At 39.3% G+C, this 27,507-nt stretch overlaps 3 protein-coding genes across 3 annotated transcripts; 1 reads left to right on the top strand and 2 right to left on the bottom strand.

Moving 5' to 3' along the window:
• Positions 1–928: 928 nt before the first annotated feature.
• On the bottom strand, positions 929–14,352 carry lonrf1 (LON peptidase N-terminal domain and ring finger 1). The gene is made up of 12 exons (XM_055034356.1): positions 13,469–14,352; positions 10,365–10,483; positions 8,907–9,029; positions 8,583–8,750; positions 8,372–8,489; positions 8,170–8,251; positions 7,838–7,952; positions 6,454–6,575; positions 5,557–5,715; positions 4,748–4,910; positions 4,489–4,638; positions 929–3,534 (listed from the first exon to the last, which is right to left on the bottom strand). Exons 1-12 carry the CDS (start codon positions 13,764–13,766, stop codon positions 3,385–3,387), a joined length of 1,767 nt encoding a protein of 588 aa, XP_054890331.1. The 5' UTR covers positions 13,767–14,352; the 3' UTR covers positions 929–3,384.
• Positions 14,353–15,336: 984 nt separating this feature from the next.
• On the bottom strand, positions 15,337–17,679 carry med7 (mediator complex subunit 7). The gene is made up of 2 exons (XM_055034355.1): positions 17,497–17,679; positions 15,337–16,308 (listed from the first exon to the last, which is right to left on the bottom strand). Exon 2 carries the CDS (start codon positions 16,297–16,299, stop codon positions 15,535–15,537), a length of 765 nt encoding a protein of 254 aa, XP_054890330.1. The 5' UTR covers positions 16,300–16,308; positions 17,497–17,679; the 3' UTR covers positions 15,337–15,534.
• Positions 17,680–19,435: 1,756 nt separating this feature from the next.
• itk (IL2 inducible T cell kinase) lies at positions 19,436–27,429 on the top strand. The gene is made up of 17 exons (XM_055034753.1): positions 19,436–19,655; positions 19,802–19,906; positions 20,023–20,104; positions 20,218–20,343; positions 21,796–21,833; positions 22,243–22,394; positions 22,504–22,569; positions 22,686–22,740; positions 23,207–23,286; positions 23,788–23,930; positions 24,087–24,161; positions 25,172–25,340; positions 25,419–25,635; positions 25,724–25,788; positions 25,876–25,994; positions 26,934–27,091; positions 27,180–27,429. Exons 1-17 carry the CDS (start codon positions 19,518–19,520, stop codon positions 27,243–27,245), a joined length of 1,854 nt encoding a protein of 617 aa, XP_054890728.1. The 5' UTR covers positions 19,436–19,517; the 3' UTR covers positions 27,246–27,429.
• The last annotated feature ends 78 nt before the right edge of the window (positions 27,430–27,507 follow it).

Below are 27,507 nucleotides of genomic sequence, written 5' to 3'. Positions count from 1 at the left end.
ATTCTTAAAAGGCTAAAAGTGTCATCGAGAATACAGTATTTGGATTGGTATTACTAATCCTGACATCTTGCAGTGATGAAATAAAAAAATAAAAATCATCTCAAATTTCTTGATGTAAACATTTTTGAAATATTGATTTTGTTAATGACTGCATTGATATGCATATCATTACTATCATTTTAGGTTATATTAGCAAAATAATTATTTTTCAACTCATAAATTATATTTCCAGAAGGAAAAAAAGTAATGCTACTTTTATGTTTTTCCACAAATCTGTTATTGATGCTTTCAGTGCCCTTCCCTTTGCAAGCTTTGCTGCCTTAACGTGCTGGCTGCGGCCAAGTTCTTATTCAAAAATCATCCATCTGAGTCGTCTGCTACAAAGCAAACATACTAAGCAGTAATCAGAAAGAATTTGCCTTACAGCACTTCAAAAAGTCATCAAAAGGGGGAAAGCTAGGACAACCATTAGCAGAATCACTGCTCTACGCCTGGCAACAATGCAACACTTTCAGGGACGCAGGGGGAAAAAACTGTGCAGTGGAGCACAGACCACTGATCATCAAACCACAGCACTCAGCCTTTCCTGGAGAGATGCAGCTCACATGCCTGCACCCACAATATTAACAGGGGCTTTCCGCGACCTCTTCTTACTCGTGGATCGTCGCCAAGAGCGGCTAACTTCAAATGCTTAGTGTTTTCTTGCGGGGAGACAATGTGGGCCGAGCGCAAATTGTTTTACAGGTGTTTTAGGGCATTCTCTGAAAAATCCAATAACACAGCACCTAAAGTTAATAGACATCTGCAGGGCTGTTGAAGCAGCAGCGAGAGTCTAAAGTGAACCGACGAGTCCTGCACTGCACTCAGCAGGAAAACCTATTAAACCTTCACAAAGAAATTCATTGTAAAGATGACCAAAAAGAAAACGTGGGATGAGAGATGTTTATTGTGAAGTGAATCACACTGTAGTGCAAAAATTGGTTATCTCTATTTGGCTGAGAAAGCTAATATGAGACAGATGGCAGCAACCGAAATAAATTAGCATTCAAACAAGAAAGATATAGCCTGTGTGGGTAATAACCTAAATACGCCATTACACGTGCATCTTAAAAAAATAGAATATCTTTGAAAAGATCACATATTCCAGTAATTTAAGTCAGAAACTAAAAGCCATGAATTACACTCAATAGATTCATTATACAGAATGATACATTTCAAGTATTTATTAATTTTCTTGCTAATGATTATGACAAAGGTACTAAATTCAGTTTCAGAGAAAATTACATGATGCGAGACCAATTGACAAGATTTTTTATAGAGAAATATTGGAATATCACCATGATATGGCCTAGTCAGTCTTGAAGGCTGTTGACACTTAACCAGTAATTAGTCATTATCAGCCTCTATAAAGGGGGTAAGTCACAAAAGATTATTGCTAAAGAAGAGGTTGTTCACAGAGTCCGGTGCCCAAGCATCGCAATGAAAAGTTGAGTGGAAAGAAAAAGTGTGCACAGGTCCACGCTGAGCTCCATGTGAGGTTTTTACAATACGTGTGTATCATCAATTGGAGAACTGAACTGAAGTACTGAAATAAATTATTAATTTGAAGATATTCTAACAAACTAAGATGCACCTGTTTTGCAAAACATCAAATACAAGTGGAAGAGACGCACACAAAAAAGGACTTGTTTATCATTCTGAATATTTGAATTATTTATCCCTTTTTGAATTTGATTAGCATTTATCAGGAAGATTTCCTAACCCAAAGATGAGACAGTTACCCGAGTCGCCACTGGTGGGCTCCATATCCATCAGTTTATCCTCCTGAGGAATATTTCAAGCAAGAAAGTTGCCCCTTTTATAAATACATTACCACACAAGCTTAGCGCCACCTTTCAGTTGAAGAGACTCCCATCAATAAGAAAGGCAGCTGGACTTTGCCGGACTGCTTTAAGTGATATGTCTGCCGTCATTCACTGCTCCACCATGCGAAAAGGCATCTTGACATAAGTCCGTGGCACAATAACAACTTCGTAGCATTCAACACAGAAATTTCTATGGCACGTATATGAAAGTGAAAAAAATACAAAAAAAAAAAAAAAGATAAAACCCAGTTATGCCCGTAGTTGTTAGTAAATTAATTCAACAGCTTTAACATTCCATGGAACGTAGCTCTAGAGTGAACAGAAAATACCAAACAGTTCACCTCTTGAGCATTGTAGACCCACCAAGACGTCATCCAGGTCTCCTGATAACGTAGCACTCAAAGGTACCACAGCTGGTGGTGGATGATGAGCCGCACCAACGCAGAGGTTGGAGCAAAGGGCCAGAGGTCCGTCGCGGGTGTCCCCTCGTCGTTGGGGACGCGGACTAAGCCGGACTTCAACCGGAGAGTTTTATCCAAAATGCATTACCAGTGTCCCTGCGTGAGATGTGTTAACACAGTTTTGTGTGCTATAACAGTTGCTGTTATCAGTGCTGACAACACGGTACGATGACTTAAGAACAAAGAGTGGGGGACAAAAAAAAAAAAAAAAAAAACATATTTACACCTAATATTCACACTAAAAAACACACACACGTTACATTTTTTTTGCCAATCCAATCTACGCGTGAGTAAATAAAAAAGGTTGCCTATGGTAAAATGCTGAGCAGCAGCAGTTTTTGTGAATTAGGAAACAAAATCATCCACCTGCTGTTGCGTAAGCGAATCCGTTTTTATTGCGATATTTTCATGCAAATAGGACTTTTTAAACTCTTTCTTTGTATAAAATTAGCCATGTTCAATGGCTACCAAGGCCAATACATCAGACAAGTATTGCCTGTTTCAAAGGACGATATTGGGTTATCAAAAATGATCATCATGGCCCTAAAAGAAATCCTCTCCACATATGTTCGTGCCAAATATGTTTGTTATCTCCACATGTAGCTAAGTTAATGCAAACAGTCTTCTCCCAACAGGCAACACAGGTTTTTTTTTTTTTATATTCTTTGTTTTTGTGGTGAGGAGAGAGAAAACTCACCCAATGTCCATCTGTAGAACATTTGGAAACATGACCTGATTTAAATTTAAATTCCCCATATATAACAACCTTTAATGACCCGAAAAAAAGTCTTTGGTGAACCCCAAAGTTCTCACTGATACAAAAGCATTTAAAGATCTATTTGCAAAATCAAACAGCGGAGATTCCAAGTCTGCAATGAGTTCTCTAGTCAAATCCTTAGGTTTCTCTCTATGGCCAGATTTGACTTTAAAACCGTCCCCTTGTTTATGTCAATCCCCACCCCCATGGTGAGTTGTGTACTTGTGCGTGAATGCGCTGGTTTCACTTTGCGTGTGCGTATTGTTGAACCCTGGGTAGGCTTGCGTGTGTGCTCTGGGTTCTAGCTCTGAGAAAAATACTCCAGGACGAGGCGGAGGTGTCCCAGGCGGTCCTTGAGAGAGGTCAGTGAGAGGAAGGTGGTTTGATAGGCGGGGTCCAGCTGAAGCACCGACAGGAGCCACCAGCACCAAGCCGGACCGTTGGCTGAGGCCTAAACAAAGATAACAACGTAAAAAAAAAAAAAAGGTGTTTCCAAACATGATGGTTGTGGAATGGAATGAACGCTAGAGATGTTCACAGGTGACCAGAACTGTACAATTTACTCTTAACCAATCTTGACGACATCAAGCTAAGCAAACTTTTTTGTCAAGCTCTTCATTCCTAAATGGTGACACGTCATACTAGCTATTCACGGTAGAAGATATTGTTGAAGTAAAAAAAAAACTCACAGTTGGAAAAGTGTTAATGAAATCAGAAGAAAAGTAAAGATTTTAAGCTACTCAAAAGGAAGCGTTTAATGTTTAAAGTCTTGAGAAACGCTCGAGAAATATTGTATGTAAAAGAATATTTTCCCAAATCTCAAAATGGGTGAAAAAAGTGGATTTTGTTAATCATAAATTTCTGACATGTCATCAATACTTTAAAAGCGATGCATGTTTTTAAATAGTGCATGTGTTTTAGGAACAAATTCACAGTGTCAGAATGGAGGACATTGCTTTTACTGTGGCCTCAATGTCTCATTTTTTTATTTTTTTATTACATATTTAAGGATCAACTGAGCATCCAGAAATAACAATTCAATGCTGTTATGAGTCTACAAATGTTCAGATAAATATTAGACAAATTATTTTTAATTGAAGTTCAGTATTTATTTCCAGTTTTAAGCATGACGTTGAATGAATCTTTGTCAGCCTTGCCATGCACCTTGCGCATTTGCCACAATATTTGCATAACAGTTGCGCACCTATCATCCTCCTCAGGACGTAATCAAAAGTCTATCACTTCTACCTCCTGTATTTTTTAGCTTCATCATCTCCTCGCTTCATGTTTGAGGTATGACGCTGCCGCCGTGAGAAATTTTTAGATTCTAATTCTCAGTGGGGTTTTTTTAATGCCCACCAGAAGCAGGTGAATTGATGTTTTAGAGCTGTGTTATAGAACAAACCTGAATGTCTGCCTCCTTATCTGGCATGCTGCCATGCTGTCTGTTTATGTGCTCGCGGTTGCGGCTGCCCACGCGCTGGTACCAGTCCTGGGCCTGCTGGTACACACTGTCATGAAGATGCTGCAAAAGCTCCAGCTCGCTACCGTCCACCTGACACACACAGAGAACACCAAAGATATTCATCAGGAGCTGAGACAGAGATCCAGTTCTCAGGGTTTGAATTCACTTGTATGTCTGGGAAAACTTGCGAGACCCTGACCTTGACGTCCTCCAGGTACTCGATGTCGGCCGTGTGGTAGCCGTCCCTCTGACCTCTTTTGAGCACTCTGAATCTGCTGCCGCCCACGGTTTCAACGTAAGATCGTCCGTCAGGCAGCCGCTCCATATCGAGGATCTCCAGCATACAGCCGTAGTCGGCGAAACTGAGGAACATGTGCAGCTTTAAAATAAAATACATGTTTCTATCTCATATCGCATATCTAATCTAAGGCTGGATACATAAAAACTAGATTAGATTTCATATTTATTGAAGAAATGTGATTTTTTTTTTTCAACTTACTCAAAATTTAATAGTAAACTGTGATGCAATACATGTAATTTAAGTCCTGTACATTCCAATCTGAATGACTGCTTCTTTCAGTGATTTTCTTGTCTCTCATTGTATTGATGGTGGGGTTTTTTTTATGCATTTTCTCTTCAGATATAATAGCAATCAAGTTTCTTGCTGGAAATTTGATTTTGACGTAATGTAACTAGCCTAGAAAACATTAATTAAAGGAGAAAAATGTGTACCCCAGTTGTAAGGTAACTAGTGTCTCAGTCACTGTTTTCCACTCCTTAAGGATCGGATACGTAAGATCAAGGCTCCACAGAGTAGGACCAACATCCAATCAAAGCAACTTCGTGAACCGCAAACTTATCAAAAAAAAAAAAAAAAAAACTGTAGAGTTGTTGCCCAGTTATAATTTATATTTAACTAGATTCATGGAAAGGTGAGAACAACAAGGAGACTAGTGAAGGTAACCATATTTTAATGTGGCTGAACTATGATGGAGTGTGCTGTGATACCCTTTGCCATGCTCATAGCTGCACATCCCAAACTTCTTGGTGCCGGTCTCCATGCAGCGACGCATCATCAGCCGATAACGGGGCTCAAAGATGTGCAGTGGGCATGGCACTCCAGGGAAGGCCACCATACAGACAAATATGGGGATGTCCTTGGTAAGGCTACAAGAGAGAAAAGTGGGAGGGGAAACTTATTGAAAATTCTCAGTATACGCTCTCTTGAAAGAATAGACCCAATTCCCTAATAAAACGTCAGATTTGACAAATGACAGTCATTTAATTGGACATTTATTCTGTAATATTTGAATGAAAAAGAAAAATTGAAAATGTTGGCAGAAGTAAGCACAATTGTAAGCAAACACTAATACTTTCTTAATCCACTTCGCTCATCTTGAGTTGACAATGCACTCTGTGTCACAAAAGCTATTCTATCAATTTGTGTGGATATCTCATGGCTCCACGTGTTTTCTGTTCTATTTAGTTCTGCACTCTTGCAAAAATGCACTTTCGGTGCATTTTTGGTACTCCTGAGATTGTTGTTTGTGCAACAAGCTAAGTTTGATTGTTTGAATGTCTCTGCAAACTACCGCTTTAGCTAAACGATGTAAACAACTAAAGGTCAAAAAGATGTGGCAGGGAAAGCTGAAAGTTATTTCTGGTAAATCAGATTCAGTAGTCGTAAAGGTTGGCGTGTACATAAGAAGATGCTTCAACAAAGTGCCAATAAGTGGATCTACCAAATGATCACAACTTTGTTCTTTTTTTTTACCTTTTTTTTAATGTAAACATAGATTTGGATATTTTTCAGTTGAATAACAGAATATGTCAAATTAAAAGTGGGAGTGATTTTTATGGCAACAATATATTAAATTAATCAAACAATCTTAGCCAGTTGCCTACTTGGAAAGTTCAGCCATCTCTGCGTCGTGAACCTGTTTCCTCTCAGCCAACTGAGAAGGGAAAAGTTGCTCCATGATATCCTGCAGGAGAGTCGTGGGGTTGTACTTTCGGTTTTTTAAGAACTATGGAAAGAGAAAAAAAAGAGACACAGTTATTGTTGATAAAACTGCAATAAATACCATGAAACTATTACAATTTGCACCACGTTTTGAAGTGAGCAATTACTATTGAATTGAATTACGATGACCTTTTTGGTTCACTTTAATCTTTTTGTGATTTGAAAAATTGTGACTTTATTGCTACATTCACAATGACAAGATGTTACTTTAAAAAAAAAAAAGAAAAGAAAATTTGGGGCTTAGGGTTAGGGTAGCGTGTGGTGACATTCGTCATATTCCCACTAGGTGGCAGCCATGTTGAAATTTATGTAGGTGAGGAAAAACTTGAGCTCTGCATGGCGTTAATCAAAGGTGGACTGAGTTATTTTCCATCTGCTATAAACCAGTAATCTGTAGCATGCAAATGACAAATGTTGAATGAATATTTATGTAAATTCTTCATTTTTCCATCTAAATTGAATATACATATATATATATATATATATATATATTTATATATATATATATAATATATATATATATATATTATATATATATATATATATATATATATATATATATATATATATTTGATCAGAGACAAGATAAAATAAATGCGATATTCAAAAAGTCCTTAGGCTCCACAGCTGAAAGCTAGTCAACATACCCAGGCTGTAAGGTATAGAAATTAACTTTTCAGCTTTTAACACAAAGAACCTGTTTTAAGATTGATAAAAAGAAAATCCCATATAATTAATCAAGGTAACAACCTCTATAAATAGCTGAGCAATAGCTTTGGAAGTTTCATTGTTCACATATTTGAATGTCTTTTATGTCAGAATGTAAAAAAATTCTAGAGCTTGTTAATTATTCGATTAATTGTGGCAAACTATTCCAAGTTTGTGTTCATTTTAAATGACCATCCAAATGATGCTTCATGTGTGACCTTACAGCAGCTATGATCTATTTACAAATTTTATGAAAAATTCCCCCTGGGACGAAATTATTAACACATTTAAAGGTCGGCTTCATGAAAAGACAAATATTTGAAAGGCATCCAAGCAAGAGAGAGTATACATTTTCTGGACTTTACAATTCTTTGGCTTTTCATGTGATCGTATTTTCAAGCGATTGTGTGATTTTTACGAGTAAAGTACAGAGTGAGGCAAAAACCATGAGAAAATCTCATTAAGTACAGATCTTTATGAGGTGCACATACAGGATATAAACACCATTTAGTTGCAGAAAAAAATAAATAAATAAAACATTTTCCGTTCATTGGTTACCTCTTGCAGCGGCTGTTTGCAGAGTGGACACCGTACGTTGTGGTCCAGACTCCTCTCGATGCAGTTTTTGCAGAAAGTGTGACCACAAGGAGTTGTGACAGGCTCAAAAAACAGTCTGCAAATGACAAGAGTGGCAGATACAAGACCTAGTTAAATATCTAGTTAAATACAGCGTAACCTGCTATTAGTAGCAGGTTACGCTACTAATACTATTGCTTTTACATTTGTTTACAGTCTGTGAGGTAGCCAAACATTAACCAGGGAGAAGGAGAGTGAGAATGGAGTCAGCCAGAGGTAAGTCTCCAGAAGAGACAAACTTGGAGGACACTGACCTTATGCAGAGAGGGCACTCAAAGTCAGACACGGTGAGCACAGCCAACGTTTCCTCTCTGTGCGCTTGACTTTCACCTAAGACTGACAGAAAGTTGTAAGAAGTTTATTTAAAGGATAAAAAATTAGTTCCAGTTATTTCAAACCAACACTGATGAGAGGGCAAGTGAAGATCATCATACATCTCTGACTGTGTCAGCTTACCTCTACCTGGGCATTCGTCCTTCCTCGACATCATTTCCTCGTCTTCCTCGGCAGCAGGCAGGAAGGAAACAGCTTGGCAGAGGCTGAGGCAGCACTCCGTACCTGCATCATGCTTCATCTTGGGAGCCAGAAATGACACAGAGTCTCATTAGGCCAGGGTTGGTTTTAACCCTGGCCTAACAAGGCCTAAACAGCTAAACATCGCCTTCACCTTGTGTGCTTCTCTCCTGTCTACGTTTGGGTGCTTGGCTTCTCCTTGTGTCGACCCTTGAGAGCCACTGTGGGTGGTGATGGGGCAGGGATCTGTCAAGAACTCGGAAACCAGCTGCAGAATGCACGGCACCTCCTCCGGCACGGCTATCCCTTCTTCCTGCAGGACCTGTCATTTTGGGTTAAATAGTAAAAACACGGGTGCATTTCTATAGCACTGCAGTAGCTTAGAGATTGCACGTCTTTGGTTCCTTTTGGAACTAAGAACTGTGCAAATGTTGCTGCATGACTCATTTTGCTAGTATCTGTTGAAATGTAACCGAACCTTCTTGATCTGGCTCTTTGCAGGAACAAAGTCAGCTTGGAGTTTTAGGCAATGGTGGAACTGGATCAGGGCTTCTTTCTGCTGACCCATTTCCAGCAGTACATTCCCTTTACGAAAAAAGCCCTGCGCAAACAAAACAGAACAGAACAATTAGCGCAATCAGTTTTCTGGAGGAATCCACTTGATTTGTTATTTTGGGTTTTTTTTGTAAAAATGTCCTTGTATTGGTATGAGTTCAGCTCTCACAGTGCTTACTTTACAGTAAGCATGAGGCAAGTCCCAGTACAGTTGCTATGGTAGAACAGATTGACGTCATATACTGTTATTGTAGAGAAATAAATGTGTCCTCACACAACCATAGCGACCAAGCGCTATAAGAAGTTATTTTTGTTCTAATTATCCACTAGAAAAGCAGGAGGTCGTGGGTTAAAAATCTGAAGTTCCGACAAAGTCAGATTCACTTTAACAAAAAATATAAATTGTAAAAAAAAAAAAAAAAACAACAAAGGTTGAATATCAACATTTTTACGTGTGTTACAATTATTCTCAAGTAAATGCATTCTTTTGTCCCACAATTTAAATGCACTTAAATCAAAGGCTGGACTTTCATGTTACTACAATAAAGTAAGTGTTACTTTAAGCATATTTGTGCATCTTAACCATCTGTTATGTTATAATGGCCTCGATAAATGCACATTATTCAAGTTTATTGTATGATGCTTTTCTTCCTGATCATAAGTCCTGTTTGATCTGCGTTGCCCGACGCTGTCAGTTGACAATGCTGATTTACATGATGTGAAACGTAATGTGGCAGGGAAAGCTGAAACTGTTTGCAGAAGTAAGCGATTCTGCACACCAGCAAAGACTTATTAAGCTAAGTTATGACATAAGTAGCTGTTTGCATAACGCTGAGTGTGACATAACCTTAATAAAGGCAGCACAAAATAATTGAAAAAATGGCTCTCAATGGAATTGCTTAGAGCTCTGGGGTAAAAAGAGAAGAGGGAATGCGCACTTTTCTAGATACCAAATGTTTTGAGTTATTCAGGAAACGCTTTCACTGAATTACTGTGGCAATATTATCAAGGATGGCCAGATACAAGTGAGACAAAATTTCATAGAGGAATCTGTTGTAAGCTGTTTAAACATTAACTATTATGATCAAATTAGAGTTGTTATGCGTTTAGTGTGGAAGTGTGACTTTCTGCTGTGCATGCACATGAGGTTACAAGATTATATTAAAAAGCTGTCAGTGAAATATTTTAATGCAAATACCTTGAGGCTACTAATTGACAGCCGGGGAAATGAACTCAGCGTGACACAACATAGTCAAATATGAGAAGGTTCTTCATACTCTCACTCTGGTTAAGGCACAATAACCAGCTGTTATTTCATTATATAGATGAAACTTGAAAACATCTAATGATAATGTGTGGAGAAAGAGGGCTTATTTCTCACTTCTGTCCAGTTGGGTTGAAGGCAGCAGAGGTAGTCGAGGTCCGTCAGAGCATCGGAGAACTGCAGCAGGCCCAGGTTAGCTTCAGTTCTGAACAACTTCAAACTCTGATTGTCTGGGACTAGGAGTGAGCGGGGAGGAAGCAGACATGCACACAGACATGCATCAGTCTGAACAAGTGGCAACAGATCCTAGCAAAATGAGTCATGCGGCAACATCTGCACAGTTCTTAAATTAGACTGCCAGATGTGACTTGTAAGCAGGTCAATTTAAGCTCTATTAGCAGGAGGGATTTTTTTTAAAGGATTCAATCTGTTATCCAGCTGTGGATTTTCACAGTGATCTATTTTTACTTGAACAAATCTACACTGTCAATAAAAACCTAAGCAGGCAGTGAATTGTGGATTTACACTGAAATATTTCAAACTTTACATGAAGCAGACTAAGAAAAGAAGCTCAGAGCAATCTGAATAACTGGCACATTAGCATATAGCTTCTGAAGCATTGAAGGTGAGAACAACCTTACGACTCCAAAGACACTCCGATGGCACGATAAATTCTGCCATAAATGGCATCATTCTAATTCCCAGTAGTCTAATTTTAGGCTAATTATATTAAACGGTAGTTGGTCCACAGGGGGCACTGTTGGTTATGTCATTCTAAAGCTGCTCTGGATAAATATTCCTAAGATTGATTTATTTTTAATATTTAAGAATGACAATGATGCCCTTTTTGATTTTCTGTTGCTCTTATAATGTTAGTGTTTGCTGAGTAAGAAGACCATTCTGACGTGATATTATATCAGAAGGACCTGAAGTCCTTCTTGCTGACTGAGAATGTGTGAATGTAAATATGAAAGAGTTCGCAGAGCGCCTCGCTATCAGATAATCCAGAGGGGTCATTTGGTGTTGTGGTTTCAACAAAATCTAAGTCATTCTGATGCCTTTTTTTTTTTTTTTTTTGTAGCCGTTACTATTTTTTTCTATACCGGTGTGTTTTAGTTAGTTTAGGTAGAAAAACTTCTGCCATCTGGTGTCGTTAATGGATTATCAGAAGTTTACCTTTGATAGAATTTATTCTGTTGCTTGTACAAAGTTATACTTCTAGACAATCGTACATTAGATTAGCTTCTTCACAAATATTGCACGTTTTGCAAGTTACTGAACAGAATTTTTACTTTTACATAATTTCATTTCTTTCAGGATTCAAAACATTTTGGGTTTTTGCAGCTACCAATTGCAGAATTTGACCAATGAGATGCTTGCTTGATAATTGACAAGTGATTGAAGGGAGAAAATCATTAGCTTGGGATTTACTGTGAATTTAAAATTAAATCTGAATTTAGGTTTGGCTTTTAAAACAATGCAATGCTGTTATTTGTTTGACATGTAAAGATCAATATTTGTTTTAATAAAATGCAGTGTTTTTATTGTCTTTGTTCAATTTCCTATTTAATAAAAACTCGGATTGCCTTGTGTATGAACGGCGCTATAACAATAAATTTGCCTTTTAAACATGGAGAAACATGGAATAGAGTTAGATACCAGGAGAGGAAGAAAACACCAGTAACACATAGAAATTGTAATAAAACATACTGGACCTCAATATTTGAATCACTTTGCCTGAAATAATCACTAGAGCTCATTTCTCTGTAGATGAAATAATAAAATCTGACAATTTCCAATTTCTCTGACAGTCTTCAACAAATATTTCTGACTGTTGCAGCTTATACATTTTTGTTGCAACCATCCAAAATATAAGTAACTCCCTTTGAATGAGGAGTTAAGGTAAAAACATGCACATAAAGAAATAAAAATACAAATGGACGTGTCAGAACGACCTCTGATCCGGAGCCTCGCGTGATCTCTCTAACTGTAGAAACATAATTTTGGGAGGGTAGGTTTTTAAGTTTGTTAAATAATACTTAATAAAGCAGGAAAACAAATTGAAAAACCAACTGACTACTGCATAGTAGCTTTAATAAACATGTTGCACAAATTTATAGAGTGTTATCTGAAACTGTTACACAAGTGCTGTTTATATGGAGCAGAGCGTCACAAACACTGACTCAGTTTCATGGAAATGCCATTGCTTTTAAAAACAAAGAGAGAGAAACAGGTTCAACCATAAGCCTTCAAGGAAGGAAAACGATGCATGAATGTGCAATGTTATGATAGTGGAGCATGTGTGGGAGATGTATTTAATAGGCTTGGCAGGGTCTACATGGCGCCGTGGCAAGCTAATTCACTGTAGCACAAACTACTGCTCTCCAATCCCTGGGATGCCCAACATGAAGAACATTTCTAGGGCAGAAGTTGTCCCTTTCAGATTTCACGTAGACTCATGCACCAAATCAGGTCAACAGCAAAGGATGAGCAAGTGTACGCAGGATGGTGGAGGTTTTAGCAAAAAACACATTCCACATCCTGTAGAAAAATGTCTGCATTTGATGTCTTTTGTTAGTTTTTGCTTTTGATGGAGGAAAATGGGAACCCTATAGAAACAGATATGCCTCCTCAACTTGTGACAAATGTGATTGCAAGTCATCAGCTCTCTTCGCTTCTGACAGCATTTGCACAGCGTGTGTGACTGACGAGCACAGATGGGGAAAATGTTAAATGTGACTGCCGCGTCAACACTTGAGCTAGACTAAAAGTTAGAGACGCTCAGCCTAATTTGATTTAGAGCCCCACTTCCGATTTGTCGGCCCATGAGCGTGTAAAGTAAATAAATAACTACAATTTAAAGCAGCAGAATATATTGGATTAGAACATAGTTGTCAACAGTCTTACGGATTGTGTTTCTCTGCCTGTTTGCTGTCTAAATACTGCAAACGAATGCTTAACATCTATAAAAATAAAACAAAACTGTGCCTGGTTCATGCCTACATAACAACAAACATAATTTTGTATAAGAAGCCAAGCTCTCTTGGGCGCCCTCTGCTGGCTCGGAGTCCACCAGCAATGGCTTGTTTTGTTTATATTTGTGGCCGGCTCATCATGTGGGCTAAAGTCTTTCTCTGTGCCCCACATTCACACTTGACATGCATGTTATGCAGCAGCGATCTATACAAACCGCGCACACCAGTCTTCATGCGTCCCCTTACCTAAGTGCAGCCCCTCATTGGCCATGCGTAAAGCTTCCGTGAACTCGTTCGCTTTGAGCTTCTCCTGGATTTGGCACTTGACTCTCGACTCGTCGGGCCAGCACTTTTCGATGATCCCGATGAGCAGGACGTTGTTCTTGGTGCTCCTCGCCTCCTTTTGTTTGAGCCTCTCTTTGCACAGCGGGCATTTGGAGGGGAGGTAGCCCCCCACGCACCTCCGGCAGAACGTGTGGCCGCACAGCACGGTCACCGGCTCGCACATTGGGAAGAGGCAGTTCGGGCACTCCAGCAGCTCCATGAGTCAAAACTCTGCGTTTCTGGGCGACGCAGCGCGGGAAGAGCTTCGAGCTTTGTCCGTCAAAGCGAACCCAAACCGGGGGGTGGTGGCGGGCGGAGGGGGTCAATATTGCACAGTGCTTTTAAGTAACATGCCGACGACCAGCGAACAGACTGGTCTGTGAGTTCCCCCTCCTCCTCAAGAGCTCACCTTTTAGATTCACTTTTCAAACCAAAGCTGTTCATTGAGATTGTCTTTTCGAACATGTGGCGAGTCTTTGGCTCGGCTCGAGCAGCATCTTCCCCGTCTCGGACAGTTTAAATGGACACCGCAACTCCCAGTGCGACGCGCCGCTCGCCTCGACGCTCCACACTCCGAACAGCACCGGGCCCAGCGGACCGACCAGCCGGGTCAACGAACGCGCACATTTACTGCTCCCGTGCCTTAATTGTGTGTCTCTGTCCGTTTTTAACCTCTGTAGCGACGTATCCAGAGCCACGAAGCTCAGTTACTGTATAACCCCATTACGTTACATAAATAAAAGTCACGTGACGCAGCAGCAGGCTTCACGATTGGACGAGAGCGCCGCTTTCAGCCCTGTTGTGAAACCCAAGGATCCCGTGTTTCATAACGCGTTTTTTTTTGCGACTAAAGTCCTTTTTTTAATTCCTAATTCGAAATACTGTAAACTTCTGCTTTATAGAAGCGCCATGTCGCGTTTAAAGCGATTGTGGAGTGTCGTGATTCAAAACAGGCTCAGGATTGCTACATTAACTTGACATAGTGAAGGGAATCCCAGCAGCAGATAACGACATCCTGCCTAATCATGACATCAACCTACTTGTTTGCTACTTGATTTTCTAAACAGTAGACAGGAGAAAGATCTATGATTAAGCATATCATGTGTATTTTTTTCTATTGCATATTTTAGTCTTCATTCGATGATGAATAAAAATTATAATTTTTTTTTTGCCTTTTAATGTGACTGATATCTGAACTTTGTATCGTTTCACCTGGATCCAGATTTTGTCCCATTTGGATTTTCTTGTAGGAACAACAGGGGTACAAAGTCTCTGCTTTGATAAACCTCAAAATTGTTTGGGTGTCCACCGGTCAGGGTCATTCAAGATTTAAATGTAAAGTCAAAGGCAGATTTCTGACCTCTCTCCCAGATTTATTTTCCCTTCATATTTGCAAAAGAACACCAGAAAAACCTCCTCGGTCACAATGCCACATATTTGCACCATTGCAAAGCTTTGCGTTTTCATTCTCCACAGATTCAGACCCATTATGACTCACCAGGCAGATTCATCCTCTTTGATCTTTCTCCAGTGCTGCCATGTGCGCTGTGCGAAGCGTGCACACAATCTTTCATAACTGAACACATGAAGATAACTTGCCGTCCCTTTTCCATGAAAACAAGCATTTCTCTCAACAGCGGCGGGGTGCAGTAAAAGCCGGGCCAGATAGGCAGCAAGGAAAGCGAGTTGCACGCAGTAGGTGTGCAGGAACTGACCTTATGTTGACTTCACTGAATTACATGACGTGCAAGTCACAGCATCGATGCTGTATCAAAGTATTGTGACAGGAGTGAACAGCATTTGGAGGTTTATTGAGTCTCAAGAAAATAATCCTCGAAACTAAGAACGTTAACTACAGATTCAAATTCTCTAAGTGAACATGATCTTTGCAAATAAAGGATGCAATAAGGATGCAAGAAATATCTCACAGCAGAAGTAAAGATATGATTACAGAGTACAAAAAAAACCAAGAAAACAAACTGTCTATTTTAAGCTATTTCATCGATTATACTACACATGGCGGCGTCCTTGTCCCATGTTTTGTCCCTTTTTAAGCTAGTAGTGTTTTTGTCCAGGACGCCGGCTGCCATGCAGCTGGAACCCGTTTCCTCCACGTCCATTGGTTCGCTTTTCAGCATGGGGGCCTGTCCAGAAGAACAACCAAAACTGGGCCCCGCAGACGAACTCTTAGTCCCGCTACATGTGACATCTGGACCCTCCGACTGGGGCAAGTCGTCAGGTAGGGAGGCGAGGCACCCCTGGATCATTTCCACCACTCTTTCCAAATGTTTCTGGAACCTTTCGGCCGTTTCCAGCCTCTGCCTCTTCTGCACCTCCATCATCACCCTTAGCGTCTCCCTGGCTTGGTGGGGCCGGTACTCGTTAATCAGGTGGTGCATATGGACAAACAGAAGCTTTATGTCTTCCAGCTTCTCCTCCCGCTTTAGGCTGCCCGGGCTTTTTATGAGGATGTCCAGCAAGTCCAGGAAGTTCACAAGAATGGACATGTTCAGTTTCTTGAGCTCCCGCTTGTGATCAAACTGCATAGGGTGAAGCCTCTCGATGCCCTGGCTCTCCAGGGGACGGATGATGAGGTCGTCGCACTGGAACTGGTTGCCAAACATCATATAATGGTCTCTGATGGGTGGCGGTGGCTTGGGGGCCAGGCCTTTGCGGATGTTTTCATCTGTGTACTCTTTGATGTACTGCGTCGGCGGCGGAGGCAGGGCGCTGACCTGTTGCGGCTCACCCATGATGTCAACCTGAACAACAAAACCACAAAGATGTTGTCTTGTGTCAATTCGAAAGGCTCACTTCAGACATTCCTTCAATTTTGTGTGAGCAGCTTCACTTTAAAGTATCAATGGTTATTTTTGTCCATTGGCCCCCATTTAACATGGATGCGTTTAAAATGCTTTTCTAATACATATCGTTAAATTAATCCGCAAAGAAAGCGGTTACTGCAACAAATTCACAAGCTGTTCTGTTACTAACATGAATGTTTGTTACAAAGAACATGACGTTTATTGCATTTTCCTTTGGGTTTATGTAACAGATATAAAGTTTCACAAAATAATAAAGTTGAGCTAAAGCAATACAGAGTCTTCTACCCACACACACACACACACACACACACACATCTATGTATACATATGAACGAAAGAATCCAAACTTCTTACACCAGGTACCATGTTGTTGTTTTTTCCCCCTTTTTACCTGCTCAACCATTAATTAAACATTTAACATTTTAATATTTTTTAAATCTAGTTTTAACAGTTTTTCCTTTGAGTTCTCATAAAACACAAACATAATATTTACACAAAATTAGAGCATATATAGGAGGTATATTTTTATTAATAGTTTGCACATCCGTTTTTTTTTCGCTACTCAATGGATAGTAGCAGTTTTTCAAGTGGCTGTTAAAAAAATGTTATAAACGGATATTGTGGTTGCAAAACATGAACCATTCTAATTTTCCACATCTCTGATTTTCTAAAAAAGATGCAAAATACAAGTACAGCAGCAGTCTCACACTAACTCATCCTTATTGGCAAGTAAGAAAAGCTTTCTAGTTTAGCGGTGCAGTTATAGCTTTTCACATAGTACATAATAGTACAGTGTACAAAATATCAAATTACTTGCATTACCCGTCGGCGGTTTAACATTAGAATTACAGACAACTGCCGTATCTTCGATAACTGAAGCAAGCCACACGATCTACACATTTTAATAAGCGTCTACCAAGCCATACTGTTATTGATACAAAAAAACTTAGTTGTAGAATATCATTGCGACTTCTCCAAGAGGACGCTAACATTAGACGCTAAACCTTTTGACTGAAACCCATCAAACGGTACAGTCACAACTAGCTTCGGCTAAATAGCTATATCCTTTAAATACAAATAAAGCGAACTACTTCCAAAGGTAAGTAAAAATATGTTTCTACGCACCTTACGAGCGACTCCTCAGTAGTGTGAGAGGTGAATAGAGATTTTAAACGACCTAAAATATCTTTCGATCATTAGCCCCGAGCTAGCTAGGCTGCCTAGCTTCTAGCAGAGCACAACGGCCGTTTCGATTCACACCCTATTGGCTGAACTGAGCTCGTGACAGTTTCCAGAGCGCGGATTGGACAGTGGCTGAAGGAAGGGAGAAATGAACGTTGGTTTGGAGAAGCATTGATGGTTTGTGAATCAGAATGCCATTACTGCAGTGCTATCTGTGTTTTGTCATCTATTGACGAGACTAATTTGACTTTTAAATAAAGTTATGAGGAAACCTCCTTTCTAGGAAGAATAAAAAGTACTGAGAAATGTATTTTTAGACCATGATTAGGAATAATAATAATAATAATAATAATAAACAACTCACACATAGCTGTATTATTTGAGTATACATTTCATTACAGTCTCTTTTCTTAATTAATTAAAAAATACAATGTATGATATTTACCTTACAACCTCCTTTCTTGCTCACATAACACAAACATCAATTTTGTGTTTTATATAAGTTCCTTAATAGTGTGTTTCTCACTCAAGAGAATTAATGTCAATATTGTTTCTCTTTAGCCAGTGCAACAACACCAGCCACAGTGGTACCCTTGCAAAAAGTGTAAAAAGTAATCTCAGTTATGTCCAGAGGCATAATTTAAGACTAAAGAGCAAAGAAATGTATATCTGTGTTTTTTTTTTCTGAATAAAAGAGAGTTTAAAAATAAGAAGATGAATGTTCACTTCATCCTCTTAAGGATTTCAAAGTGAGGGTTCAGACACCCAACCCTCTTCTATTCTCTGAAACATATTCAGAATGCAGCTTATTGTAACTATCAGTCTCTCATTTTATTCTGAGAAAGGTTTGTCTCATTCATCACTGTTTGACATGCTGCAGTAAAGCGTCCCCAAACCATGACACGTCCACCTCCATGCTTCACAGTCAGCATAAGATAGCTTTCCTGGAATGCTGCATTAAGTTCATACCAAGCACACTATGTCCAATTTTTTCGAACAAACTTGTATCATACAAGATGCATCTTTTTTTTTTTTTTTTGAAAGCACTCATGGGCCACAAAAATTCTTAGCATTGTCTTAAAATCAAAATCATTTTAGTGTCCAATTTACTTTACTTTTATATTCTCTACAACAAACTAAGAATGCCATAAAGTGATAAAATAAAGGTGTCTAATAGTTTATTTAGGAAATTAAGCTGTAAACCAAAACATTCAAAACATAAAAGTTTTGTACATTTGAGTTACTTAAAGAAAAAACATAATTTCTCAGATTTTGGCGGTGTCGGTTATTTTGAATAGTGCTTTAGACATTTTGTCAGTCTGTGCTTAGCAACAAGAATGCAACATGAATGACTCTTATTTCTAAAACGCTTGCAGTGTAACACTGTCCCAATGATGTGATGTGCCTCCTTTTTCCTATTTTGCAGAAAGTGTTATTGATTCATTTACTTTTTTTGTTCGTTTTAAAATAATTTATTTCGAAATATTTTTGCTGAAACTGATATTAAAATATATCCATGTCCAATTGTTATAACTTTTACACCCTGACAAGCACGGACACAAACACACACACATAGTTGTGCAACATGTAATTTACACAGACAAACTTTTCTGCTCTGCTTAAGAAATATTACCATCAACATGCTTGTGTTTTTGGTGGTAAATATTTCCTAAATACATTCAAAGAGTTACTTTTCAGTTTAGCATTTCAGAAAATATTTCCTTTCAACACATGTAAGTAAAAGTGCATGTGCATGCGTGTTGTGTGTCATTTTGTACAATCTATTTGTTGCCGCAAGGATGTGGTTGACTGTGAGCTGCAGCTTCATGCCGGAAGCTCCACGCATCTAGAAAGTTATCATCCACAACCTTTTTTTTTTTTCCTGTCGCTGCGAGGCACACTGAAACTCGAACCCATGACAAAACCATCCAGTGTTGCACTCTTGGTTCTTCAAAGCCATCAAAATGTTCCCCAGGGTGATTTTGAAGGGAACTATGATTAAAAAATCTCAACAAAAGAAAAGGACGTCACCAAGTAACTACAAAGAGAGGTTCTTTGTGTTAGATACTCAAGACCTGAAGTATTCTGAACGTCGTCCCGGGGTAAGTCCTCATTTCACTTCATTTTCAAATTGACATCAAGGGGGGCTTGGCGTGGAAATGTGGTATTTTGAACGCCCGTGGCGATTTCAATGGCTTGCACCAGACGATGTTTGCCACACGTAACGTGAAAAGCAATGTCCTTTCAGAAAAAACCCATGCTGAAAGGTTGCATCGAACTGTCCAGGATTAAGTGTGTGGAGATCGTGTTGAGCGACGTCCCTATCCCATGCAACTACAAGTACCCCTTTCAGGTAAACGCAGTAATTTCACGCAAAATGTGCTACACTGCAAAAATATACACTGCGTTTATCATATGAAAAAGTAAAAAAAAAAAAAAAAAAAAAAAAACACCCTGATGTCTTTGCAGGTTTTTCATGACAATTATTACCTCTACATATTTGCGCCAGACAACGACTGCCGTCAGCGATGGGTCCGAGCTCTTAAAGAGGGTAATTTATTTCTTCACTGACAAACAGTCACAAACTGGAATGGTACAAATTCATTCAAACTTGGTATTTGACAGCTGCTTGCAATGGGTTTTGTTTTTTCCTACTTGACACAGAGACGAAGCACAACAGCTTGGTTCCAAAGTTCCACCCAAACTTCTGGATGGAAGGAAAATGGAGGTGCTGCCAACAAAATGAGAAACTGGCGTCAGGCTGTCAGCTCTACGACCCTGAGGGTTACGGTTCGTTTTCGTTTCTTTTTCGCCTCCTTGTTAAATGCCCGTTTTTCGCTACATAACTGTTTTAAACACAAACACACAAACAGATAATAAATAATAAGCTTCAGAAAAAAAACTGTAATTTTCTGTGAGCGTTTGAACGTGTGATTAAATGCAGTGGCTTGAACTTTTCTCTACATTTTGTCCCATTACAACAACAAATCTCAACGTAGAAGATTTGGCTGTGCGTGAAACCTATCTGAAGATCAAAAAACCTAGTAATCGATGATGCAAAGAGCTTCTGACATTCTGTCGACAGGACATTTAGGGCTACAATGTATGTAGCCTTTATAGAAAAGAGGAAAGTAGAAAGTCGCTGTTGAAAAAAGGCCATGGGAAGTCACGTTTGCAGTTTGCTTCAGGTCATATAGGTGAATCAGCAAAACATTTGCTGATTCACAGATTAGAAATACTATTTTTGGTGGAAATGCACAATGCATGTCGGAAAACCTAAGCTGGTCCGCAATGTCTGATTATGCCCCGTCTTAGACATTATCCATAATTGTGAAGATAAATATCTTTAATTGGTGATCTTACATTACTTGTAATGTAAGTCCAAATAACACAAAGAAGCAAAATAAAGGGAAGACATGAAAGGAAAGATGGAAATGAATGAAAAGTAGGACACAAGGATAGATAGAAGAAAGGATTTTTTCTGACACAATTCTGGAGCAGCAAGGCATCAATTGTGGAAGTCGGGCATCCTCTTTAGTGTGACAGGTGGATAAATCAAGCCCGATTTTATTTTTATTTTGGGAGATCAGCGATCAGCCAAGAATTATATGTGAAACAGATCCGTTTAAATCTGCCACTGTCCCCGTTTGCTCTGACGGGACAGAAGGCATCTCACCAGGTCACATCTGCATGTACGTGATTATCAATAATCACCGAAGCGCTGCCAACTTATCAACATATTTTTTCAATACTGAATCAAACATTCTGATCAGGTACTTAACTTAGTAGTTAAGTAGGCATTTTACCAGATGCTTTATACTCTTACTTGGAGTAATTTCTCAAATCACTTCTTTTAACCTTTAGTTGAATAATATATGTCGAACTAGTGTTACTCTTACTGAAGTACATTTCTTGGATACTCTACCCATTTTGGCACTAAAACATAACAATAGAGCTACCAAGCACAGCAGAAGAGCAGCTGTGGGAGCCTGAATGCAGCGTCGACACACTAGGGTTTAGAAATTGGTCTGTGAGCTTTAAAATTTTTTTTAAAAGAATTTGTTATCTGCCACTTTGTGTTCCTTTGTAATAAAAACAGGAAATTAAAATTTGTGATTAAAATGTGACAAATGAAAAAAATAAAACACTCCATTAATTTTAACTTTTTTACTTACATATTGCCTTTCCAGAAAGTCCTGTTTTGAATTTTCAGCTAATGAAAGATGTCTTGTGTCCCCACAGCTTCTAAAAAGCCTCTTCCTCAGCTGCCGGATCCAGAGGTATCACTCTATAAAACTTACCTGTGCTCTGAATATTGTCAAAAAGGGTGTCAAGAGTCAAAAAAAAAAAAAAAAGTGCAGAACTTGTTGAGGTTTGTTTTTCTGTTAACTCTAGTTTATCAGTTCACATCAGTTGTTTGTAAACCAGCCATTTTCACGTCTCATCTAATCAATGATAGGAGGGCACGCTCTGCAATGCCTTGTTAGTTATCTTTTATTGCTCGCATTATGTGATTGCTAGGCTTTTTCCAGTATGTACAGAGCTAAAGTTCACCTCAGCAGTAGCGTATCAGCAACTTAAAAAAGCCTGTCACTTCGAACTGTTTGATAAATTCCCACTCATTTTACCAGGATTTTCTTTTTATTCGAAGGCATCGTGCTGATGCTTAGCTCGTCTTGTCTTGGGCAGATGGGGCTGAATGATTCAGGAGATCGGATGGTCATCGCTCTGCAAGACTACGCACCGCAGAGAGACGATGATTTGCCTCTTCAGAAAGACCAGGAGTATCGGCTGATCAATAGCTCCCACTCAAACTGGTGGACTGTGCAGGATGACAGGGGGTAGGGCTTAATCATGAGGCCACAGCTGTCTCGTGCGTGTGTTTGTTCTTTAAACTCAATTTTCGTGTACTTCATCTGCTGCTTCTTGTTTCCTTGACCCCTGAAACAGAAACGTGGGGTTTGTGCCCAGCACGTTCGTGGCCGAGAAAAACGGCAAGAACTTTGAGCGATTTGAGTGAGTTTACTTTTCCTCTCTCTCTGCCCACTTCGGCCCCGAAATATGTCTGTGTAAGTCCTCGTTTGCTCTTTTGATAACAAGTTTGGGTCATATTATCCTGTCCTTTTCTGCAGATGGTACAATAAACACATCAGCAGATGGGAGGCAGAGGAATTGCTGTTAAAAGAGGTGAAAAGTTGACATATGTGACTTCAGAAAAAAAGTCACACATTTTCTAAATAATGCCTAGTTTTGATAAGCAGCATGTTTATCATCCCCCACCCCAAACCAGGCAGGTTTGGGGTGGGGGATGCACTTTTGTTGTGACTGTGCCACCTACAGCGATTTTGCTTTTGCAAAATTAACGCAGCTGCAAACTGACAGTCTGACATGACAGTGGGACATGAAAAAATTCTCACAACCACAGTGTTTCCTCCAATGTTGAATTTCCTGCCGCCGATTGCTTTGCTGTGCTCTGCAAGTGGAAGGGGGGAACAAAACAAAACAAAACTGTCCATCGCCATCTTCAACATCTGCTTCTAAAAGAACTGGAAGTGTCATCCGAGCAGGGGACAGAATTTAAAAAGCTCGATTTGGACCGTTTTGGGTTGGGTATGGTGTGAACTTTCACGTGATTTTAATTATTTGTGCTCAGGGAAAAGAAGGTGCGTTCATGGTGCGTGACTCGAGACAGATGGGGGTCTACACGGTGTCAGTTTTCACAAAAGCTCCTGGGTAAGTCAACTTTCTTGTTATTATTTATAATTTACTGTAATTTCCAAAAATACGATTTGTTCATTGAAATGCTTTAAAATATATTTGCCTCCTTAGTTGTCAGTCTTGCCTTTTTTTGGTCTTTCTCAAATGTTTCAGATCATTAAACATTGTTTTGCTGTTGTTGAGATTGCATCTCAGATAGATGTAAGTCCAGACTTTGATTAGGCCAGTCTAAAACCTTCCCATTTTTAAATCCAGTCAGAGGTGGACTTGCCACTCGACTGTTGGTGGAGCATTGTAATTTAGGATGTTCCAGTGTTGAGATCAGGAAACCAATTAAATCATAACTTAAGCACTACTTAAATTGTCACTATGATAATAAGATGTATTTGATGATCTAAAACATTGTAAGTGTGGCAAAAAAAACAACAATAATGCAAGAAATTTGTGAAGGGTCAAATACTTTTTTATGGCGCTATACAAAAAGCATGGTGGTGTTGAAACGTTTGTCATGATTAGGTCTAATGGAGAGAAGAACCCCAGGGTGAAACATTACCAAATAAGACGGACCGACACGGACAAGAAAGCGTTTTACTTGGCAGAGAAGTACCTGTTCAGCACCATTCCTGAGCTGATCAATTACCACCAACACAATGCTGCTGGTAAGCGTCTGCTCTGATATTCGTTGCTGACATGCAAGGAGGAATTTGTCATTACATAAGTGAGCGGGGCGACAATTTATGACTCACGTAAAATGTATGTGCTTCTCAAAATTGTTGTTGCGTATCTCTGACGGGTGCAAATCGTTTCCCTGGCAGGGCTGATAACGAGACTGAGACACGCCGTCTGTAAAGGAGAGCGCAGCTCACAGGAAACTGCTGGCCTCTTAACAGGTTGGATGATGTAGAGTTGTATAAACTTAAGCCGAACTCAGTGACCGTCCTTTACTGCCAAAAAGCGTGGATTTTGCTGACCTCTTGTGGTCTATTCAAAGGATGGCATGCCAACAGTTGATCTGTGCTTGGGCTTTGCTAGATTTGCAGTCATGCTGGAGCAAAGTAGTCTTTCATGTTCTCTACCAGCTTTTATTTGTCTGCTCTTTCCTATTCTTTCAGTCTGACAAAATGAAAGTTAAAACTTTTTTTATTATTACTTTTGTAAAATTATGTTGCCACTTAATTAGACAGCTGGATAACTCATGACTTTTCTTTTTTTTTTTTGTGAACGGGCTTCATAATGTCTCACCTATATAAACTATGCATAGTTTATTATTATTTTGAAGTCTTGCTTTTTTTGCAAGACTTCAAAGTGGGCTTTTACACATAAAGACAAACTCAGACGAAAACACAATCTGTCCAGCCGTGGTTTAAGAGTAGATGCAACTTGCTCTTGAAAAATTCTCGTGGCAAAAGCTCTCTTCTTGTGACATGTTCCACAAATGTGTTTTAGAATAGGTGTACTTAATACACTGCCAAATTCTGCAGTGGATGCAGATTTCTCAGCAGTTCTTTGCTTGAGGTCTTGTGATGTGTAAAATGTAGTAGCCAGAATATGTTCTTGTTCTTGGCACCTGAAATGAAGAAATACATTTCTAGGGCCTTTGTAATTTCTGCCCTTGTAAAGGACACTAAGTCCGATGTATTTCCCCTGTTTCACTTGATAAGATTAGAAGAAATAACAAAAACAAAAAAAAGAAACATTGACCTTCAATCATTTATCAAGATCACAATGTGAAAGAAAAGCCTGACAACCTGGCAGAAAAGCGGGAAAAAAAAAGCTTAAATTTAATTGTCGTCTAATGACCAGAAACAAGATTTTTGTAAACCTACATGGAGTTATGCATTACAAACGTGAACAGCATCATTAGCGCAGTTCTTCATCCCTTGTTTGGTGATCTCAACAGATCAATGGGAGATAGACCCGGAGGAGCTGAACCTGGGCCAGGAGATCGGCAGTGGCCAGTTTGGACTGGTGTTGGAGGGGAAATGGAAGGACAAGAAGGTGGCGGTGAAGATGGTCAGAGAAGACTGCATGACTGACGAGGACTTTAAGGATGAGGCAAAGGTTATGATGTAAGTGTGACCTATGCTTGACTTGGGTGTGCCATAAAAGCAGTCATCTGACCTGCGTGTTTGGGTGTGCTTCAACAGGAGGCTGTCTCACTGTAAGCTCGTGCAGCTGTACGGCGTGTGCACCCAATGCTCCCCCATGTGTCTGGTGTTCGAATACATGGAGAGTGGCTGTTTGTCAGCTTACTTGCGGGAGAAGAAAGGCCGTTTATCTCAGGATCTGATGCTGGGAATGTGCCTGGATGTCAGCGAGGGGATGGCTTACCTGGAGAGCTCCAACTTCATCCACAGAGATCTGGTACACCAAAGAAAAAATTGAGTTTTCTGGCTCTTCCTTTAGTGTCCCATTAACGTTTCAAGAATTTCTTATGTCTTTGCTTCTACAGGCTGCAAGGAACTGTCTTGTCACGAAAAACAATGAGGTGAAAGTGTCTGATTTTGGCATGACCAGGTAGGCTGCCATCATAGTTGCTAAAACTCCTTTGCTGTATCATTGTACAGAGTGTATAATGCTGTCTTTTTTTTTCCCTCTTCAAAGGTTTGTTCTTGATGATCAGTACACAAGCTCCCAAGGCTCCAAGTTCCCTGTCAAGTGGTCAGCACCAGAGGTCATCAAATACTCAAAGTTCAGCAGCAAGTCTGACATCTGGTCATTTGGTGTGTGGTCTATTGCTCAACCTTTCAGTTTGTTTGCTTTTTTTAGGCTGACTATTTTGAAGAGTCAGAACTTCTCTTTGACCATTTTTTGCAGCCTTTAAATCAGTTTTGCAGGTTATTTGGCTGTAGACAAAATTAACATCTTATTTTTACTGGTTGCACATCTTTTACTGGTGTTGAATTCAATATAAAACGAGTTAAATAGGAACACAAGATATGTTTCCTTCGAAGGTCCACAAGAAGAGGTGAGTAAATAAGACAATAGAAAATACAATTATTTCTGAAATACAAATAGTCTGAATATTATTAGCAATGTGACATTTATCCTGCAAAAAAAGAAATCATAGAATCACCTTGGGAACATGAGAGCGTTTTTTTTTTTTTATACCAATTCTATCAACCATTAATCAATTTTAATTTAACTGAAACTCTACTAAAGGAAAACAGATTAATTCAGACTTTCTCCAGGTCTGACCAATTGATGTGGAAAACGTTCTGGTGGTTCGTTTAGTCAAAGCTTGGAATTATTTGTGGTAAACAGTTGTATTCTCTGGCCCTCTAACTTTAAAAAAATGGAAGTTTTTTTATATAAACTGTCATTTTCTAACATGCAAATTACAAAGATGAAAGTTTTGTGCAATGTCGGCAGGTTTTATGCAATCAGTGGTAGAACTGCTAGGACTCTACTTGTCATGCAGACCAACACAACTCTAGATAGGTGGCAAATGTGGGTAACTTTATTTTGTGCTGAATAGATCTCCCGAGAATGATTGGCTTAAAAACCCCAATTGTTTGTAGAGATAATGTTAGACTGCAGTTATAAGATTACAGTATTTTATTACTTGAGGATAGAGTTGCCTTTTTGTTGTTTGAATCAAATTGATTTACAAGTTTTCATGTTAGAAGACAATTTGACCGTGACTGTTAAACTGTTAACAGGCGTACTCATGTGGGAGATTTACAACGAAGGACGTCTTCCCTATGAGAACCGGACTAACTCAGAGGTCGTGGAGTCCCTAAATGCAGGCTTGAGGCTCCTGAAGCCCCGTCTGGCCCCAAACGCGGTCTATTCGCTGATGGAGTGGTGCTGGAAGGAGGTAGGAATGAGACCAGTAAAACAACTGGCCGGATCACACAAACCGTACAAGTTCAGAGCTCACATTGGTAATCGCTTGTGTTTCTCAGAAACCAGAAGATCGTCCGTCCTTCGCTGTCCTCCTGCATGAACTGGCTGCCTTATCTGACCTCTGAACCAAGTGGAGATTTGAGACTATGTTTAAACACATGTATTTTATTTATTTATTTATTTTGTCACGTGTTGTGAAAAGGTTTGTGACGTAAATGTAATTATGAATCAAAAATGTACTTTTGTAGATTTTGCACTTTATTTTCATGTTAACTTAGCAAACCACTCTGAGAAGTCTAATAAAGTTGACCGATAAAGATAAACTTGATATTTACTCTGTGGTTGCTGAACAGGGAGGATTGTTTTTGATAAAACATTTGTGAGTTC

The sequence above is a fragment of the Poeciliopsis prolifica genome, unplaced genomic scaffold, assembly GCF_027474105.1.
Source record: "Poeciliopsis prolifica strain line A6 unplaced genomic scaffold, Auburn_PproV2 SCAFFOLD009, whole genome shotgun sequence".
NCBI classification, from domain to species: domain Eukaryota; kingdom Metazoa; phylum Chordata; class Actinopteri; order Cyprinodontiformes; family Poeciliidae; genus Poeciliopsis; species Poeciliopsis prolifica.
This window is presented reverse-complemented; position numbering and strand designations above follow the sequence as displayed.